The sequence below is a fragment of the Herpailurus yagouaroundi genome, unplaced genomic scaffold (assembly GCF_014898765.1).
Source record: "Herpailurus yagouaroundi ecotype Mexico unplaced genomic scaffold, PumYag 163, whole genome shotgun sequence".
Lineage (NCBI taxonomy): Eukaryota > Metazoa > Chordata > Mammalia > Carnivora > Felidae > Herpailurus > Herpailurus yagouaroundi.
In genome coordinates, this window is record NW_024412404.1 from 41085976 (window position 1) to 41106678 (window position 20703).

Below are 20703 nucleotides of genomic sequence, written 5' to 3' on the forward strand. Positions count from 1 at the left end.
TCTTTCTCTCCCTCTCTCTCTCTCTCTGCCCCTCCCCACTCATGCTCAATCTCTCTCTCTCTCTCTCCCTCTCTCTCTCTCTCTCTCTCTGCCTCTCTCAAAATAAATAAATAAACTTAAAAAAAAAATAAAGCCTATAACAGAGGCCTCCCCACTCATGAATTGTGTGTGTGTGTGTGTGTGTGTGTGTGTGTGTGTGTGTGTGTGTGAATGTATATTGATGCAGCCTTCCTAAAAGGCAGTTTGGCACTATCCACTGAAATTGCAAATGTATACCTCCTTTAATTCAGCAATCTTATTTCAAGGAAACTATCCCATAGGAAGAGTGTAAAAAAGTGCAAAGATACATGTACACATGTACCAGAATGTTCACTATAACTTTTTAAAAAATGTTTTATTATTTATTTTTGTGTGTGAGAGAGAGAGAGCACATGCAAGCAGGGGAGGGGCAGAGAGAGAGTGGGACAGAGGATCTGAAGTGGGCTCCACACTGACAGTGGAGAGCCCAATGCGGGGCTTGAACTCACGAACTTTGAGATCATGACCTGAGCTGAAGTTGGATGCTTAACTGACTGAGCCACCCAGGTACACCTGTTCACTGTAATTCAGTTTTTCCAAAAGTCCATTGACTGATGAATGGATAAAGAAGATGTGACACACACACACACACACACATATATATACACACACACATATATATAATTATTAGTCATTAAAAATAATTAAATGTTGCCGTTTGCAATGACATGGATGAAGCTAGAATGTATTATACTAAGCGAAATAAGTCAGTCAGAGAAAGGCAAATACCATATGACTTCACTCGTATGTGGCATTTAAGAAACAAAACAGATGAACATTGGGAAGGGAGGGAAGAGAGGGAAATAAACCACAAGAGACTCTTTTTTAATGTTTTTTTTTAAATGTTTATTTATTTTGAGAGGGAAAGAGAGAGTGCGAGTGGGGAGAGGCAGAGAGAGAGAGAGAGAGAATCCTAAGCAGGTTCCACCCTTGTCAGTGCAGAACCCATCTCAGGGCCCGATCCCATGAACTGTGAGATCATGACCTGAGCCCAAACCAAGAGTTGGATGCTTAACCAACTGAACCACCCCAGTGCCCTAAACCACAAGAGACTCTTAATGATAGAGAACAAACTATGGGTTGATGGAGGGAGGTGGGTGGGAGATGGGCTACATGGGTGATGGGTACAAAGGAGGGCACTTGTAACGAGCTCTGGGTGTTGTATGTAAATGATGAATCACTGAATTCTACTCCTGAAACCAATATTGCACTGTACATTAACTAAGATTTAAATTAAAAAAATAATTTTTAATAGTAAAAAATTGGAAATAACTTAAATATTAGTATAGTCATATAATAGAATGGATACTTACTAAAGTATCAGTAAGTAAGATCTCAGTAAAGACTATTATAGTGTTATATGAAAAAAAGCAAGTTGTAGAACCATATGTATGGAATGGTCACATTTTTTGTAAAGATTTATTCTTTAATTAAAAAAATTGTTTTTAATGTTTATTTACTTTTGAGAGACAGAGAGAGAGAGAGTGAGAGAGAGTGTGAACAGGGGAGGGGGAGAGAGAGAGGGAGACACAGAATCTAAAGCAGGCTTCAGGCTTTGAGCTGTCAGCACAGAGCCTTACACAGAGCTTGAACCCACGAACCCTGAGATCATGACCTGTGTCAAAGTTAGAGGTTTAACCAACTGGGCCACCCAGGTGCCCCGAGATTTTTTCTTTAATTTTTAAGTAATCTCTACACCCAGTGTGGGGCTCAAACTTTCAACCCTGAGACCAAGGGTCATATGCTCTACTGACTGAGCCAGCCAGGTGCCCCTGGAATGGTCACATTTTTTTTTTTTTAATGTTTATTATTTTTTTAATTTTATTTTTTATTTTTAAAAATTTACATCCAAATTAGTTAGCATATAGTGAAACAATGATTTCAGGAGTAGATTCCTTAATGCCCCTTACCCATTTAGCCCATCCTCCCTCCCACAACCCCTCCAGTAACCCCGTTTGTTCCCCATATTTATGAGTCTCTTCTGTTTTGTCCTCCTCCCTGTTTTTGTATTATTTTTGTTTCCCTTCCCTTATGTTCATCTGTTTTGTCTCTGTGAAGTAATATGAGTGAAGTAATGGTGTGAAGTAATATGATTTTTGTCTTTCTCTGAGTAATTTCACTTAGTATAATACCCTCCAGTTCCATCCATGTAATTGCAAATGGCAAGATTTCATTCTTTTTGATTGCCGAATAATACTCCATTGCATATATATACCACATCTTCTTTATCCATTTATCCATCGATGGACATTTGGGCTCTTTCCATACTTTGGCTATTGTTGATAGTGCTGCTATAAACATGGGGGTGCATGTGTCCCTTCAAAACAGCACACCTGTATCCCGTGGATAAATGCCTAGTCGTGCAATTGCTGGGTCCTAGGATAGTTCTATTTTTAGTTTTTTGAGGAAACTCCATACTGTTTTCCAGAGTGGTTGCACCAGCTTGCATTCCCATTTTAATGTTTATTTTTATTTATTTTTGAGAGAGAGAGAGAATGAGCAGGGGCAGGGCAGGGAGGGAGAGGGAAAGAGAGGGAATCTCCAGCAGGCTCTGCACTGTCCCCAGGGAGGCCCATATGGGGCTTGAACTCAGGAACCGTGAGATCATGACCTGAGTCGAAGTCAGATGCTTAATGACTAAGCTACCCAGGTGCTCCCAGAAATGTCACTTTTTTTTTTTTTAATGTTTATTTATTTTTGAGAGGGAGAGAGAGAGAAGAGTGCAAGCGGCAGAGGGGCAGAGAGAAAGGGAGACACAGAATCCGAAGCAGGCTCCAGGCTCTGAGCTGTCAGCACAGAGCCTGACATGGGGCTCAAACTCAGGAATCCTGAGATCATGACCTGAGCCAAAGTCAGACACAACCAACTGATCCACCCTAGTGCCCCAGAAGGGTCACATTTTTGAACAACAACAAAAAAAGATCAGTGTGTGTCCATATATATTTTTACATGCATAGAAAAAGTGTGGATGATGGGGGGTGGGAGGGAGGAGAGGGTGGGTGATGGGTATTGAGGAGGGCACCTTTTGGGATGAGCACTGGGTGTTGTATGGAAACCAATTTGACAATAAATTTCATATATAAATAAAAAAAAAAAAAAAAAGAAAAAGTGTGGATGAATACACACCAAAAGCAACAAGGGTCAAATCTGGGGAGCAGAGCTGGAATTTGCCAAGTGTAATTTTTAATATAATTTTACATATAGTTTTGCACTATTTGAAATTATTTTTAAACTTGAGTAGAAAACTTTTTTTTTTTTTTTTTTTTAAAGAAAACAATAAGAGGGGCGCCTGGGTGGCGCAGTCGGTTAGGCGTCCAACTTCAGCCTGGTCACGATCTCGCGGTCCGTGAGTTCAAGCCCCGCGTCAGGCTCTGGCCTGATGGCTCAGAGCCTGGAGCCTGTTTCCGATTCTGTGTCTCCCTCTCTCTCTGCCCCTTCCCCATTCATGCTCTGTCTCTCTCTGTCCCAAAAATAAATAAACGTTGAAAAAATTAAAAAAAAAAACAATAAGAAACATCTTTGAAATGACGAATGAATAGCAGTGATAGTGATGGACTGTAGAAAATATACAGAGGGACCATGGTTGATTGCAATGATCAAAAAAGCTTTCCTAGATAAAAGAGGGCATGAAAGATATTTCCAAGTTCGAATATTCCAAACAGAAAAACAAAGGTAGGAGAACACCAGTTGTCTTTGGAGGACAGAAAGATAAAGTGCAGCAGCGGGAAATACATTTGGCAATGAGGTGCCAGTGTGGGTTTCTGAGAAGCCCTAAGGAGATCCCTCGAACGCGGTGTTTTAAGATTAAACTCTACAAACTTCCAGTTATTAGTAGTAGGTATGTAATATGCAACATTACATAACTAACACTTCTGTATGGTATATAGGAAAGTTGTTAAAAAGGAAATCTCATCACAAGGGGAAAATTTTTTTATTTTATCTATATACGAAGATGGGTTAGCTGAACGTATGGTGGTAATCACAGTACATGTAAATCAAACAATCATATAGCATATGCCTTAAAGTTGTACAGTGATGTGTGTTAATTATTTCATTTCCTAATGAAACCAGAAGTTAAAAAAAAAAAAAAAAAAAGATTAAACTAGCAGGAGTGGCGCAGATTAGGTGAAGGTTAGTTCCGGGAGTGCGGGTGCCCACTCGGGGGTGCTGTTTCAAAACACAGGCCCACTTGGTCTAAGGGGAAAGGAAAGTACCGCATTATAGAACGTCAGATAGAGAGGGCGTTCCGACAGTTGGACAAATTAGGACAATAAAGAGATGCGCAAATGGTAACTCTCCTCTTATTACCTCGCGCTCCCCAACTAGGTTCCCCCCAGCGGAACACAAAATTAAGCATGACAGTATGTCTGCAGCACGTGCCGCTTGGCTCCCCTTAAAGCAACTACTACTCCCAGGCTCCCTTGCGAGGCCAGGGCCCTCTTCCCAGGTGCGAGTGGGTCTTGCCGCAAGGCCTTTTGGGATCCGCAGTCTTGCAGTGTCTTCCGGGAATTGTAGTTCCTTTCCCACAATCTGCTGGGCGAGGCAGTGCCGGCGACCAGAGCTGCGCTGAGTGTTCAGGGGCCAAGATGGCGGCGCGCCGGGGACGGAGAGACGGAGTCGCGCCGTCACCAAGTGGGGGCCCCGGACCCGACCCCGGGGGTGGAGTGCGCGGCAGCAGTTGGGGGAGTCGAAGCCAAGCGCCGTATGGGACTGTGGGCGCTGTGAGTGGTGGGGAGCAGGTGAGAGGCTGGCTGGCGGCCCGCGGCTGGCAGCAAAGCAGCGTGTGCCGGGCGATGACACGTGGACGCCACAGGAAAGGGAGGAAGCGCTCGGGAGGCTATGCGGGTGGCTGCGGAAGACAGGTTGGGCTGAATGGACCTGGGCTGTTTGCTGGAGGGATGCAGGCAGAGGCGGGGTCCCCATGGCCATTCCTCCGGAATGCTGGAGGGGCATAGTCGGGTAATGGAAACGGCCCGTGGTGGGGGGTCAGGGATTCGGACTTGGAATCGTGGTCTAAGACCTTCCTCTAAGGATGCCGAGTGGGGGTGCCCCTAGCACCGCGCCGCAATGCCTTTTCGGAGCCACGTGGGATTGGGGGGGGAGCAATTTTCCAGGGAGAACTTGTCGGCTTCCCCTCCCCCTCTAGGCGGCCCTGGCACCCACGTGGGTTGGGCTTCTGGTGGGGGGGTGGCCCTCGGGTCCACGTGGGGGCGGGGAGGGGATGTCCACGTGGCTCCCGCTCCAGGCTGCCCGGCATCTCGTATCGGCGTTGGAGCCGCACTGCTGGGAACTGGGTGTGTCTCAGCCCGTCCCGCCATCTCCGGCGGGGCTGGGGGGGCCCCTGGCTGGGAAGGAAGGTAGGGGCTGCTAGAGTAAACTTTGCGCAGAGCCTTGGAGTTTTTTTTCTCGTGCATTGATCCACGGCGCCTCGACAGGGGATGGTGAAGGACTCTCCAGATGTGCGGGGAGTCAGTTCCCTGTGGATGTTAGAGTGTGTTGGGCAGTGTAGAAGGCTGAGGTTGAAGGGCTGTGAAGTAAGCTTGTGGCGGCTTCTGTCTGACCGGCTTGTGGTGGGTTGTGAGTCATGGACACTGGCGTTTTGGTTGCTTTCGGACCTGCTTCATTCCTGATACAAGGGGCATGGGGAGTGTCAACATATACATGGGATAAGCCTAAGTAAGGTAAAGAGAATCCTTTCTCCTTCCCCCACTTTTTCCTCCAGCGTCTCTTTTGAGGCGGCGGCTAAGGCCTGCTTCTTTTATTGACACACAAAAAATTGAGGTGGTCTGTATTTAAGCCTCTTTGGAATTTTGCTGGGGATGGGGAAAAGTTAGAGGCCATTTGAGAGCTATTCACCACTAGTTGAACATTTATTGGACAAGGGTGGTTTCTTTCTGTCAGATTCTATTGGCTTGGCCTTCAGTTCTCCATACTGAGAAAGTGTTATCACACTCCTCTGCAGAGGGCTTCTTAAAAGTTGCCAGTGGGCTGGACTCAGTCTGAAAAGTTATCTCTCTTAAGCAATTAAGCTGAGTCCTTGAAAGCTTTTGGGTTTTTTTGTTTTGGTTTTAGGTGGGAATTGGGCCGCAGGCTACCAGGTAATGTCAGTTCCAGCAGACCAGTTCGGACCCATGATTTTGGGGACATAGCTTGGGAGCTGCCCACCTTGTGGAGGAGAGGCAGGAAGGATCCACGATCCAGCTGTAATCCAAATTAGGTGGTTATTGGTGGTTGGAGATGGTCTCATGGAGAGATTATGTATATCTCTTGCCTTACGTCCTCCCCCCAAAAGACGGGCATGTGAAAGCTAGTCAACCAACTATTTATTGAGATACTGTATTCAGACACGAGGGATGCTGTGGTAAAACCACACATGGTCCGTGTTCTCCAGTATCGTCCAGTTTTATCGTGATAGGCAATAAATAAATAATAAGTGGCACGAAAGGAAAAGTGCAGCATATTTGGGATTATATAATCAGCAGTAGTAATCTATATTGTGAAGTCTGGGAAGGGATATTTTAAGTTGAGGTGAGGGAGGGAAGTTTTCATCAGAGGAAATAGTATGGAAAGGCCTTGAAGTGGGAGGCTTCAATATGGCTTATTGAAGAAACAGAAACCTGTATGGCTGATGCATAGAGAGAGAGGCACAGTAGTAAGAGGACATACTGGAGAAGAGCCTAGTAGGGAAGATCAGGACCCCTGTAAGACATATTAAGGAGTTTAAACCTAATGCTAAGAGCAGTAAACTGCTATTGGAAGGGTTTAGGAAGAGTCTCAAAGTGATCAGATGTGTATTCTTAATAACTTGTAGTTGTTTTTGAACCCTGTAGGGACAAGACTGGATGTGAGAAAGCCAGATGGGTTTCTCTGCTAGATGATCTTGGTATCTGGGAGCTGTGCTGTGTGAGGATTGAGGGATAGGTGCTGTCAGGTGAAGAGAGGGTTGTCTCTGACTAGGGCTCCAGTACCTGCCTGATGGAGGTGGTGAGTGGTTCCCAGAGCTGGGCATTGTCTTAAAGATTCTGGCCTGGTGGCTGGGTCAGGTAGGTGGCAGGGCAAGTTGAGATGCAGTCTCCTTGCTCACCCAGGAGGAGTGTTTGCTGAGCCAGGTGCTATTCAGCTGCTGGTTGTAATTATAGGATTGTGAAGGTCTGGGAGGAGTTAGTGCCTAAAACCTGCCACCTTTCACTTCCTCTCTGGACTTGGTCTCCTAAAGTGTATCTAGCCTTTCCTCTCTGGGCATTTGAACTCCTCAGCTTGGTTAGGGGGGTGGGTTTGGAAGGTATAGTCACACCTGTGTTTTTGTTTTTTGTTTTCTCTTGAAAGAGGTGCAGAGTTTCCCTTTGCTGAGTGGGGGAGGGAGGCTTGTATTTGTTTCTATTCAGTCTTTCCATCATCTGTTTCCTATAGTGGAGATACCCCTGGCTTTGGCCTCTGGCCTTGCCAGTCCCATTCCAGCTACTTCTGGCTCTGCCCACACCCACACTCTTGACAGGCCTGGGCGGGTGGCTCCCTGCCTGACAAGGCTGAAGATGTTGCTGGTTCCCAGGCAAGTAGTGGGGTGTGGCTTTTCCATGTACTGACTCAAGGAATCAAGCTTTCTCTTCTTCTGCTCTCACATGGTAGGAGTAGGGAGGAGACTTTTCCTTTGGGACTACCATTGAGAGGTTCAGTGGCACACTGTAGGGCCTTCAAAATAAAAGTGTGAATTAAGTGTGAATCACAGCTGTGTATAAGACATGGTGCTAGGCATCACGAATAATTAGGAAGTATAAGAACAGTTTAAACCCTTCCAAGATCAAAGAAGGATATAGGCTAATATTGTACAAAGGGTTATTTTGCCCCAAAGGAACTTAGAATTTAGTTTTAGTAATGATGCTAGGACTATCATGGGGTGGAGAGGGGACAAGATGTAATTGCCACTGGTACAGAAACCCGAATGAATTCAGGGGTGTGAGGAGAGATCAGCATGGATTGGGGAAGCCTGAGTTATCTTGAAGAAGGTAGGGTTTGAGCTAAGCAGAGAAGAGAGGCCTAGGCAGGATTTGGGAGAGGGAAGGTGGTTGGAGCTGAAATTGCCTGTTTGCTAACCACCACTCTTTTGGTGTACCTCTCAGACTGTTTGACTCTTCTGAAAAATCTTGTCCTTTCTGATGTTTTTACTCCCTGGTTTAGTGATCTTCAGTGGCTCTAACTGTTTCTGGATGGAGTCCAGACTTTTTTTTTTTTTTTTGCTCAGAAGATCTATGAACACTGCCATCCTGACTGGGGCTTTGTTTCGTGGGTTGTACTTCTCTCTGCCCAGCAAGTCCAGAGGTTTGGCTTTGTTGGGGCTCCTGCTGAGTCTGGGGCCATTGGTGGAAGCTTGGGCACCTGGTTTACAGAGCATATCATTCAGCTGCCCTAGGTGCCCCGTGCTCTGCAGACTTTACACCCTTCTGACTGTCCTGTTTGCCTCAGGTGCTGCTGCATGAGGAAGGGGACGATTCTGGTTTTGTCAGTCTGTCTCGGCTTGGCCCCTGTCTGAGGGACAAGGACCTGGAGATGGAGGAGCTGATACTACAGGATGAGACACTGCTGGGGACCATGCAGAGCTACATGGATGCCTCCCTCATCTCCCTCATTGAAGATTTTGGGAGCCTTGGGGAGGTGAGCTGGGACTGGGTTTGGAGGTCTTCAGGTGGGAGCTTTGCATTGGAGGGTATGGCCCGGTGGCTCTGCTTTCCCAGGATCTTGGCTCCTGGATACCCAAACTGAGTCCTTGAAGTGTGTTTCTCATTTCTCCAGGAGAATTGGGCTACAAGCTGCCAGATTATATCCCATGTGAACATGCCCTGGCAGGCTTGGACTGTAGTCCTGCATGGGCCCCCAACTTACATGTCCAGGGGGGTTCCCATCTGTGTTTTGAGTTCAGTTCCAGCCTAGCCGAGGGTTGTCTGCTGAGCCATCCCACATCTAGGGGTGGAAGGAGTATGTGAAACATAAGCCTAAGTATCAATTCTGACAGGCCTCTGTTGGCATTAGAGGGGTGGGAGATGAGATTAGAGCCCATGCCTCCTGGCACTCTAGCAAATTGAGCTGAACTGAGCCTGAGAGGCTGATTCTCTTGGCTTGCAGTCATTCTGAGTGGCCAGTAGACCATTAGGAATAATGGTAGGAACTTCCTTTTGTCTTTCTGGAGCAGAGCAGGTTATCTCTGGAGGACCAGAATGAAGTGTCACTGCTCACAGCTCTGACAGAGATCTTGGACAATGCAGATTCCGAGAACCTGTCTCCGTTTGACAGCATTCCTGACTCAGAACTGCTTGTGTCACCTCGGGAGGGCTCCTCTGTGAGTGTGGGACCAGGGGAAGAGGGTATGTGGTTGGTGCAAATGTTAGAACCATGACTGTGGGCCTACTTATATAGTTGTGAAGCACAAACTCATCTCACGTCTTTTTCTCCCTGTCAGCTGCACAAGCTGCTCACCCTCTCCCGGACACCTCCAGAACGTGACCTCATCACCCCAGTTGACCCACTGGGGCCCAGCACAGGCAGTAATAGAGTGAGTGGGGTAAGCCTGACCTAGGGAGCCTCGGAGACTCCCAGGAGGGAGAAGTATGTGGGGACAGGCCTGGAAAAATATATCCTTGGCGAAAACATCTGTAGCTTCTTTTCTCTTCCGCAGGTTGAGATGTCTCTCTCAGATCCCCCTTGGGACTTCTCCCCACCCTCCTTCTTAGAGACTTCCTTCCCTAAGCTTCCTAGCTGGAGACCCTCAAGATCAAGAGCCCGCTGGGGCCAATCCCCTCCTCCCCAGCAGCGTAGCGATGGGGAAGAAGAGGAGGAGGTGGCCAGCTTTAGTGGCCAGATGCTTGCTGGGGAGCTCGACAACTCCGTGAGCAGTATTCCAGACTTCCCTATGCACCTGGCCTGCCCGGAGGAGGAAGATAAAACAGCAGCAGCAGAGATGGCAGTGCAGGCAGCTGGCGACGAGAGCATCTCCTCCTTGAGTGAGCTGGTGCGGGCCATGCATCCATACTGCTTGCCCAACCTCACCCACCTGACATCACTCGAGGATGAGCTTCAGGAGCAGCCGGATGATTTGACACTGCCTGAGGATTGTGTGGTGCTAGAGATTGTGGGCCAGGCAGCCACAGCTGGCAATGACCTGGAGATCCCAGTTGTGGTACGGAAGATTCCTAGTGGACCCCAGCCTGTGCTTCTGGATGACTCACTAGAGGCCAGTCCAGCTTTGAAGCTACTCATGCCTACACTAGAGTCAGAGACAGAGGCTGCTGTGCCCAAGGAAAACCTCTGCCCTCAGAAAGAGGGGTTGTCAGAGGAAAAGCTGGAGTCAGTCTGCTTGTTAGAGCCCAAGGAGGTCATAGAACCAATGATGCCCAAGGAGTCTCAGAACCCACCAGCCAACACAATGCTGAGTTCCCAGAGAGCTCGAAAGGGCAGGAGGAAGAAGAGCAAAGAGCAGCCAGCAGCCTGTACAGAAGGCTATGCCAGGAGGCTGAGGTCATCTTCTCGTGGGCAATCTACTGTGGCCACAGAGATAACTTCACAGGCAGGAAATTTGCCTCAGGAGGAACTTAAAAGAGAGGTCGCACCTCCCCGTAGTAGAGGGAAGCCCCGGGCTTGGGCTCGGGCCTGGGCAGCTGCCTTGGAGAAACCTAGCTCTGGGAACTTGGAGAGTAGTGCTGGACAAGCTAGTGCTGCTAAAGAAGATCCTCTAGACCTTTATTCCAACCTGGTAGACAGCATCCACGCTAACCCTGTTCCAACTCCTCTCTCACTGGTTGATTCTGCTCCAGCTGACCCCATGCCACTTGACTCTGTTGAAACTGATCCCACTGCAGTTAACCCTGTTCAAGTTGACCCTGTACCTGTTGATCCTGCATTGGTTGACTTTGCTTCATCCAACTCAGAGCTGGTTGACCCTCTCCCAGCTGACCCAGTCCTGGCTGACTCAGCAGAAATTGACCCTACAGTGGTTGTTCCCATCTCAGATGACTTGCCACCAGGTGACCCTGTCCCAGCCGACTCAGCACCAGTTGACTCTGTTCCCAGTGACCTGGCTCCAGTTGATCCTGTGCTAGTTAAATCTAGGCCATCTGATCCCAGACGTGGTGCAGTGTCTTCAGTCCAGGGGAGTCCAGCTCCCCAGTTACTTCTGGAGTCAGAATCCTTGGACCCCCTAAAGGCCATCATCCCCGAAGTCCGGGAGGTTGTGGGTCCTTTGAAGGTAGAAAGTAGTACCAGTGCCACAACCCAGGAAGCCAGACCTCGGCCTCTTAGCCTATCAGAGTACCGGCGACGAAGGCAGCAGCGCCAAGCAGATGCAGAAGAGAGGAGTCCCCAGCCCCCAGCTGGGAAGTGGCCTAGTCTCCCAGAGACCCCCACAGGGCTGGCAGACATCCCTTGTCTTGTCATCCCACCAGCCCCAGCCAAGAAGACAACTCTGCAGAGAAGCCCTGAGGTTCCTCCTGAGGCTTGCTTTGTGCCTATGGGTCCCAGCCCTGCTTCTCCTAGTCCTGAGCCACCTGCAAGCAAACCTGTGGCCTCAACTCCCACTGAACAGGTGCCATCCCAAGAGATGCCACTACCAGCAAGACTTCCACCTCCTACTGTGCAGTCCATGCCCTCCACAATGCCCACTGCTTTGCCTTTTCCCCCAGGTGGGCTAGGCATGACTCCCATGATGCCCCTTCCTACAGGTGGGCAAGGGATCCCCAGTCTGCCCCCACCTCCCTTGCAGCCTCCCAGTCTTCCAATGTCTATGGGACCAGTGCCACCTGATCCCTATACTCATTATGCTCCTGTGCCACCCTGGCCTTGTTATCCCCCTGTGTCCCCTTCTGGCTACCCATGCCTCCCCCCGCCACCAACAGTGCCCCTAGTATCTGGTACTCCTGGCACCTATGCTGTGCCCCCCACTTGCAATGTGCCTTGGGTACCCCCTCCAGCCCCAGTCCCACCTTACAGCTCCAGCTGTGCCTATGGGCCCTTGGGATGGGGTCCAGGGCTGCAACACCCTCCATTCTGGCCTTCTATGCCACCACCTCCTTTGCCTCTGGCATCTGTTGGGAGAGCTGCTCCCCCACCCAAGGTGGAGCCCAGTGGCATCCCAGCTGGCCCTCCTGAAAGTGTACTTTCTGTGCCAATGGCTCCTCCTCTCAGTCTTGGGTCAACTGGCCAGGGAGCTCTGCAGATAGAGCCCACCAAGGTGGAGCCCACCAAGGTGGAAGTCAAGTCAGTGCCTGTGTCTCCTCATCTGAAACCTAAGGTGTCCTCCCCAATGCAAAGCCCCCAGATTAAGGCTCTACCGTGTTTGTCTGCTGAGAGTGTGGATGTTGAGGAGCCTGCATCAGAGAGGCTAAAGCCTGAGATCCAGGAGACAAGGCCCAGGGAGAAGCCCCCCTCTCCTGTTACCAAGGTTGTTCCTACACCCACACTAAAGCAGAGCACTGTAACTAAGGTGCCTGCTGTCCACCCAGCCCGTCTAAGGAAACTCTCCTTCCTGCCTACCCCACGGACTCAAGGCCCTGAGGACGTGGTGCAGGCTTTCATCAGTGAGATTGGTAAGTGCCACATGGTTTAGTTGATGTGAAAGGCATGGGGGTTGGATGGGGAGTGTCCTCCATAGAACACGATAAACCACTCTCATAGGGACTGGTCTTTGTCAGATTTGTTTGGAGGGTTCTTTGTTTTTTTGGAGGGTTCTTGAGAGACAGAGCTCTGGGTTTGTTTGATTTCTGCTTTGTGTTGCTGCCTTGGTTTGCTTAGTACAGTGGTTAGGGACAGCATCAAGGGAATTGATTTGGGAGATGACTTGGGAATTCCAGGACCTGGGCACTCAGTCGATAGGGGCTGGATTCCAATCCTGTGTTGTGTACTTCCACAGGAATTGAGGCATCGGACCTGTCCAGTCTGCTGGAGCAGTTTGAGAAATCTGAAGGTGAGGGCACCTAGGTAGCTATCCTATAACCCCTTTTTATTGATGCTTTATTTGGGCCCAGCCCTGTAGTTGCTTAGGTGGAAGGAAGGGAATGGTGGAGGGGCGGTCTCAGTCCCAGAGAAGTAGTTTCAATCTGATTGCAAGGGGAAGACCAGGTTCATGGACAATACAGTCTAAGCCAGGGACAGGTGGCAGTAAGCATGGCAAGAATTATAAAGAGTAGTTGGATGTGGAGGTCCCGGTGGGTTGGGTTGGTTGGGGACATTTTTCTAGAAAACTGGCTCTTAAGCTGGGCTCTGAAATACAGGATGCGTGTGTAGTGAATAAAGGCAGAAGTATAAGGATTGTATGTTTGGAAGACAGTGGATAGCTGAGCTTACTCAGTACAAAGCAAGGATCTAGGTGCTCTGGAGGATACTATGTCCTGTTCGTAAGGAGCTTATGGTCTAATAGGGGAGGAAAATTACATAAATGTCCCCTGAGTTAGTAACAAGTTATCTACAATACAAGGAAAAATGTAATATGGTATAAGTGTAGAACCAGAATAGACCAAGACTGGGAAGTTAGGTCATATAGAACCTTGAACGCTAGTCTTAGAAGTTTGGACTCTATCTCAGATTCACTGGGAAGTTAACAGATATTTCTGAGCAGAAACATGATTAAAAATAGTACCTGGGTACCTACTAGAAGAGAATGGATCTCTCTGGGGAGAGTCCAGTGAAATATGTACACAAAGTGGATTTTTCTTCTTTGGGTCTCAGAGCCAGCCCTTCTGTGCCTCCTCAATCTGGAACATCTGGTTGGCCTTTTAACTAATTTGGTTTCTTTGCAGCCAAAAAGGAGTGCCCTCCCCCGGCTCCTGCTGACAGCTTGGCTGTAGGAAACTCAGGGTGAGTATGGAGACATATGAGCGAGTTACCCTACAGCTGTTGGTCAGCAGCCGGCCGGTGCTTCAGGACTGTCAACTGGATGCCTCTGTTACAGGGCTTTTAGTCAGCTTTAGAGTCTTTCCCTGTTTCCCCCTCCCCTCCTCAGCTCATCACTACTGGGCACTGTCTTGGGTGGTAGGTAGGAGGGTGTGTACCATCCTCTGGCTGATTCCAGTCTGGAATTCCAGATGTCCTGGAGTTGCCTTTTGTCTTCTGGCAAATTGTGCCTTTGGGGATTTCTTTCCTTCCTTTTATCAAGTGCTAAGCTTGCTCAACACTAGTGATGATAAAAGATCAAGTGGGGTAAGATGTTGGTGGCTAGGGCTCTCCTGACTCCTTGGACGAAGTACCCTGGACCTCCTTGTTCCTCAGTCTTCCAGCACTGAGAGGCCTTTTTTCATTTTTCATGTTCATAGTACCCTATCCTGTTCTGCCAAGCATATTCCCATCCATGTTGATTTTGGGTTGGTTTGAGCTAGGCAGGCAAGTCTCCTGGCTTAAAGGAGGTGGGGGGTATTTAAGGTCATAGCCAGCCTGCCTCCTAGAATTGGACAGAGCTGAGCTGAGACCCAAACTACATTCAGTCAGTAAGATCGCATTTGTGCTGGAGGAGAATGATAGGGGCAGTTTGTGTATCCTATTCTTCTCTGCACACACCCCTCTCCCGTTGCTTTATGAGGAAAACATATACAAGATGTTGAGGAGGCAATGAACCAGGCTTTCCCTTTTCCCCCGCCAGCAACGTTGACACTCCCCAGGAGAAGAGGCCCCTAGACCGGTTACAAGCCCCAGAACTGGCCAACGTGGCAGGTGGGTTCAGGGTGGGGAATTCTGCCTTTGATTAGTTTATGCAGCGAATGTTTGTAGAGTCTGCCCTGCACTGGGTGTGTGTAGTTGTTGGGAATACAGAGATCTGATCCTCATCCTTGAGATTCTCACAGTCCAGGGAGCAGATGTATAAACGAGCATGTTGAGTATCAGAGATCGTATGTTAAAGGAGCCTTTGTGGTTTATAGTGGGATCTGAAATGGGTCAGTCAGGGGAGGGTCATGTACAGTTGGTGTTATCCCTGAGGCAGAGGTTTGAGAAGATCACTAATACCAATTAGATTTAGGGGATGGGGCATTCTGGGGAGATGGAGCTGCTGGAGAACTGAAGAAATGAAACCAGCCTGGTATGTTTTGGGGAATTATGAGTTGTTTGATTTGACTGGAGTGTAGTGGCTGATGAGGGTGGTGGGCAGAACTAAAGCAAGAGATAAAGCTGAAGTGTTAAGTAGGAAGTCAGATGAAGGGAACTTTGAATGCCATGTTAAGCTGTTTGGACTTTATCTTTGCATTGAAGAAGCAATTGGTTATGGGGTGTTCCCTGTAGCAGGAATGTAGAAAACAGGTGGATGGGCATGAAGCCCCAGGCAGGAGATCATTGGAAGGTGATTACAGGAGTCCAGGCAGATGCAGCCCAGGCAGTGTAGGGGGAGGGCTGGGTCTAAGAATGGAGAGGTAGACCATATAGGAGCTGGTCACTAACTAGGTTTGGGCAGTGAGAGGCTGAGGGGTTCAGGAGGACGCTAGCTGTCTGGGTTTATATTGCTTGGTCCCCAAGATGGGGAACTTGGGGGAAGGAATAGTTGCAATAGTGGGAGAAGTTGGGCTGTTGACCTTTGGTGTACTTTGTGACATGAGGTAGGGGTCTCTGGAGCCCCTGGAAGTGTAGAATCGGATCTCATCCTGCTATCTCCATCCTCCCTCCCCTCACAGGGCTCACCCCACCAGCCACCCCTCCCCACCAATTATGGAAGCCCCTGGCTGCTGTTTCACTGCTGGCCAAAGCCAAATCTCCTAAGTCCACCGCCCAGGAGGGAACCCTGAAGCCTGAAGGAGTTACAGAGGCCAAACATCCAGCTGCAGCCTGCCTCCAAGAAGGGGTCCATGGCCCTAGTCCAGTCCATGTGGGCTCTGGGGACCATGACTATTGTGTCCGGAGCAGGACTCCCCCCAAAAAGACGCCTGCCTTAGTCATTCCAGAGGTGGGCTCCCGATGGAACGTCAAACGCCATCAGGACATCACCATCAAACCCGTCTTGTCCCTGGGCCTGGCCGCCCCCCTGCCCCCACGCACAGCTGCCTCCCAGGAGCCACTTGATCACAGGACTAGCAGTGAGCAGGCAGATGCCCCAGCAACTTGCCTTGCCCCATCCGCCTTGCTCTCCCCTGAGGCCTCACCTTGCCGGAATGACATGAACACTAGGACTCCCCCTGAGCCCTCAGCCAAGCAGCGGTCGGTGCGCTGTTACCGAAAAGCCTGCAGGTCGGCCAGCCCCCCAAGCCGGGGCTGGCAGGGCTGCCGTGGCCGCAGCAGCCGTTCTATCAGCTCTGGGTCCAACCGGACCAGCGAAGCATCTTCCTCCTCATCCTCATCGTCGTCTTCCTCATCCCGGTCCCGGTCCCGGTCCCTCTCCCCCCCACACAAGAGGTGGCGAAGGTGAGCTCTGATGGCCTGTTAGGTCCTCTTCATTTAGGAAGTCCATGGGCTCTCCTCTGGTTTATTTAGAAAGCTTTTGCATATTGAGCTTGATGCTTTCAGGCATTAAGGCTTCTACTTCTGTCCTTGGCTTTTGTCTTCTCCCCCTTTCCTGGATTATTGAAGGAGGCAAGCTGTGAGAATTTAGCTTCTATACCCTGTTTGAGTTTGGGGATCACCGAGGTCTGCTGCTTCCTTGACCCCTGCCTTGGGGAGACCATTAGGCTTGCGTCTCGCCCGTGTTTGATCCTTTACATACTTTATCAGTCCTCACTTCTGCTCTTTTCTTGTGGGAAATTGGAAGGTGGGATAAGTAGCTTGTTAATGGCAGCTCTTCTAATCATCTGTCCAGGAAAGAGTCTGGGCAGTTCCTTTGGTTGTCACTGTGGCCTCATACGTTTTCTGGCAATACCTTTTTCTCAGTTAAAGACCAAGATTTTCCTACTTAATCCATGAGTAATTTTTTGTTTTTAAACCAGAATAATCTCTTTTTTAAAAAAATTTTTTTAATGTTTATTCATTTTCTGAGAGCCAAGACAGAGCACGAGTTGGGGAGGGGCAGAGAGAGGGAGACACAGAATCCAAAACAGGTTCCAGGCTCTGAGCTGTCAGCACAGAGCCCAATGTGGCGCTCAGCCTCACTAACCGTGAGATCATGACCTGGCTGAAGTGGGACGCTTAACCGTCTGAGCCACCCAGGTGCCCCTGAGCCAGAATGACCTCTTAAGAAATGACCTCTACTCCATGTCTAGCAAGTCACCTCCTTTTTACATCCTGGTCACAGTACTGCTATGAGACATGTTAGGGGAGCAGGAACCCAGAGACCCAGGCCTGGCATCCCCAGCTAGACCTAGGGCCCAGCCCTTTATTCCCAAGTCTCCATTTATTTTTCTTTGACTTGTTAAACGTTTTTGTTGTTAATTGCATAGTTGAAAATAACTATGATCTATGTGAGAACACTCTAAAACATTCCAAAAACGCCTAAAATTCATGAGGGTTCAGTTTGGTCATCTGTGGAGTTCTTCTAGATCTTTTTTCCTCTGTTTTGCCTTTGGTCCTGAGCTTCCGGACAGGGAGGCAAGGTTGGGGCCAAGGTGAGGTAAGCAGAATATATCTGTACCACTCCCAGCATTCCTGCGTGCCTCTTTATTCTCTAGATCCAGTTGCAGTTCTTCTGGACGTTCCCGAAGATGCTCTTCCTCGTCCTCCTCCTCATCTTCCTCATCTTCCTCATCTTCCTCATCTTCGTCATCCAGTTCCCGAAGCCGGTCCCGCTCCCCATCCCCCCGCCGAAGAAGTGACAGGAGGCGGAGGTGAGTGTGTGATCAGGGAGTCTGTATCTGGGATGCAAATCCCAAATTTGAGCGTTCTGAGACTTGAGTTGTCTAATGTCTGGAGGGCTGATGGCACCTTCTTTTCATGTCAGGTACAGCTCTTATCGTTCACATGACCATTACCAAAGGCAGAGAGTGCTGCAGAAGGAGCGTGCAATAGTGAGTAGAGCAATAGGTCCTGGGAGGATGGGGCTTGCCCCTGAGCCATGAGCTTGGAGAGCCTTCTGCAGCAGTGGCCTTGGCTCATGGTGTGTCAATTTTCCTTGTCTCAACATAGGAGGAGAGAAGAGTGGTCTTCATTGGGAAGATACCTGGCCGCATGACTCGGTCAGAATTGAAACAGAGGTTCTCTGTTTTTGGAGAGATTGAGGAGTGCACTATCCACTTCCGTGTCCAAGGGTAAGGTTGGACCTATAGGTCAGAATGTCCTTTCCACCCCATTTGTCTACCTTGATGCTGCTTTGTCTTTCCCCCTTCCTTCCTTTGGTGTGTTAGGCAATGTAGGATGACACCTTCACTCCTAGTCAGAGGGTTGGCCATTTGGGGAAGAAGAACTACCCGAGTCTCTCTCTACCCTGGGAAGTATCTCTTCTCCTTGGCAAGTGCCTAAATAGCCATCCCAGCCTCTGCCTCACCTTCCTCACCAGTGACAACTACGGCTTCGTCACTTACCGCTATGCTGAAGAGGCATTTGCAGCCATCGAGAGTGGCCACAAGCTAAGGCAGGCAGATGAGCAGCCCTTTGATCTCTGCTTTGGGGGCCGCAGGCAGTTCTGCAAGAGAAGCTATTCTGATCTTGGTGAGTGGAGGAGACCCCGAGGCTTTGGTATACTTCATATTGTCCCCAGAAGGGTTTCCAGCCTTTTGAGAGTGGAGCTAGGTAGACTTGTCTCTATGTGACACACAAAGAACACAAAGGGGGTGGGATGAGAGGAGAAATGGGGGCTCTTTAGTCTTATTTACTTAAAACCAGGGTGATTGATGTTATTCCATCCATTATTGGGGTGGGAGGAGGCTGGCCATTTGAGGACCCTGTGATTGGGAAGTATTGTCAGAGACCTTGATGTCTGTCTCTATTTTTATAGACTCCAACCGGGAAGACTTTGACCCTGCTCCTGTAAAGAGCAAATTTGATTCTCTTGACTTTGACACATTGTTGAAACAGGCCCAGAAGAACCTCAGGAGGTAACCCTGGGCCCTTCTCCCCCTTCCCTCTTTCTTTGGAGGTGTCCAACCTCCTCCACCCTCCCCTCCCCCAATTTAGGGGAGAGAGCTGCTAGTGAGATGACTGTTTTATAAAGAAATGGAAAAAAGTGAAATAAAAAATGTGTTAAATCAGATTTTTGAAGGGTTATTTGTTTTTTTATAACAGGCATTGAAACAAGTTAACTCATTCCTATGTTAAGATGGGGCTGAGGGGTTCCCCTGTGTTTGGAAGTTCTAAGGCACTATGCAGACCAATAAACACGAACTACAAACAATTTCCAAGTGCTGTTGTGCTTCTTTCAATGGTGCTAGTGCCAGACATACTCACTTTTCCAGTCTGAATACAATCAGGGACGTGCTTACCTCCATTTAGTTCCTAGGACCCCTCTTTGGTTTGATGCAAAATCCTATTGGACTTGATACTTGTCTCCTCAGGTTGTGTTGTCTGTGAAATCAGTCTTCTAGGGCAGTGTTTCTCAAACTTTAAAAGGGATCTCTTCAGAATGTAGATTCTGACTTCTGGGGTGGAGCCTGAGATTCTGCATTTCAAACAAAGGGATGCTGATGCTGTAGTCTCAAGGAAGGGATTTCACCATCAAGAACCTGGAGGAAGTTTGCAGTTGTTCCAAATGAAGGATCTCTAAACAGAAACTTCTGTGTACATGTACCATTTTAGCTTGAGCACGCTTGGTACACAAGAGGTACTCAGAAGAACACATGCATGTGGACAGACCTCTGGGAAAGAGGGAGTTGTAGGAGTTATATCTGTTAGCAGAGTGCCTATTTTGAGAAAAGCAAAGGAGACATGGGTCCCCTGAGAAAGTGGGTCCTTACCCTTCAGAAGGTTTATTAATGGGAAGTAGTCAAAGGGTAGTGGATAAAGGGATTGATGTCTGCTAATGTGAACTGAAATGTGATAAAACTTGGAATTAACTTGGCAGGCCTGGGCATTGATTTTTGAATATCATGACAGACACTTGGGAGGGTTTTCTAGTTCTCCCACAGGGAGAGTTCAGGTGTGAACTGTGACTCGGAGGTAGGAGGATTATTTCCAGGATTATAGATTTGAAGAGATTGCTGCTGCTGTATTGCTCAGGGTTGGTGCAATGGCTTTACATTTCATGGAGCTGACCTAATGCTGAATGAATATGTAAGAGAGGAAGGGGTTGTCTCATGGGCAAATCATGAGGTAGGGGCATTTTTGGGGAATCGTCCCTCTATTACCATGGATAAAATGAAGGATCCTCTGTATTTGAGGTGGGAGTACAGGGGCTGGGGTGGTATCTAACGGCCTCTTCTGCTTAGTGGAGACAGGGAAGATGAAGGGTGGGAATTCTCTGGCCGTGCGAACGGTAGTGATTGGGAGAGCCTGTGACCCTAGTCTAGAGAGTCCAAGGACCGCTCAAGCCTCCCGGCTCACTCTGGAATGCGAATCCCAGCTGCGGCTCCGGAAACCGCAGCTCTGAAAAAAAGGGGCTCTAGCAGAGCGCGGGAAGGCTGGAGATTTCCCGCCACTACCGAGGGCGGGACACGTGACGTCAGGGCTCCGCCTTCACAAGGTGGCGGACGAAGGGCTCCGCCCTTACCAAGATGGCGACACTTGTGGCACCGGAAAGACCTTACAGATTTCGCCTCGATCCTGCCTCCAAAGTGGAGGCGGAACTGCCCTGTGGGGAGTGCCCGCCCC

General features: G+C 49.0%; 1 protein-coding gene and 1 long non-coding RNA gene across 5 annotated transcripts; one reads left to right on the forward strand and one right to left on the reverse strand.

Annotated features, from left to right (window-relative positions):
* The first annotated feature begins 4609 nt into the window (after positions 1–4609).
* PPRC1 (PPARG related coactivator 1) lies at positions 4610–19291 on the forward strand. Of its 4 annotated transcripts, none has more exons than XM_040486257.1 (14): positions 4610–4799; positions 8539–8727; positions 9263–9409; positions 9530–9631; positions 9746–12647; positions 12971–13024; positions 13857–13914; positions 14693–14763; positions 15714–16437; positions 17634–17789; positions 17903–17969; positions 18088–18209; positions 18458–18609; positions 18896–19291. In XM_040486257.1, exons 1-14 carry the CDS (start codon positions 4665–4667, stop codon positions 18997–18999), a joined length of 4983 nt encoding a protein of 1660 aa, XP_040342191.1. In that variant the 5' UTR covers positions 4610–4664; the 3' UTR covers positions 19000–19291. The 4 variants fall into 4 exon arrangements, with proteins under 4 accessions (XP_040342191.1, XP_040342192.1, XP_040342188.1 ...); XM_040486254.1 differs by having other exon boundaries at positions 4611–4817; XM_040486255.1 differs by having other exon boundaries at positions 4611–4817; positions 9530–9622.
* Positions 18616–20677, reverse strand: LOC121037154 (uncharacterized). The gene is made up of 3 exons (XR_005793630.1): positions 20603–20677; positions 19380–19619; positions 18616–18702 (listed from the first exon to the last, which is right to left on the reverse strand). It is a non-coding gene; the product is annotated as an uncharacterized LOC121037154 (long non-coding RNA).
* Between the last annotated feature and the right edge of the window lie 26 nt (positions 20678–20703).

Bases quoted from the DNA above. Each gene is read 5' to 3' on its own strand.
- PPRC1 (XM_040486254.1), top strand. From the start codon at position 4,665: ATGGCGGCGCGCCGGGGACGGAGAGACGGAGTCGCGCCGTCACCAAGT. The intron at 13,025-13,856 runs GTGAGGGCACCT...GTTTCTTTGCAG, and splicing joins GCAGTTTGAGAAATCTGAAG to CCAAAAAGGAGTGCCCTCCC. The intron at 18,210-18,457 runs GTAAGGTTGGAC...CTTCCTCACCAG, and splicing joins ATCCACTTCCGTGTCCAAGG to TGACAACTACGGCTTCGTCA.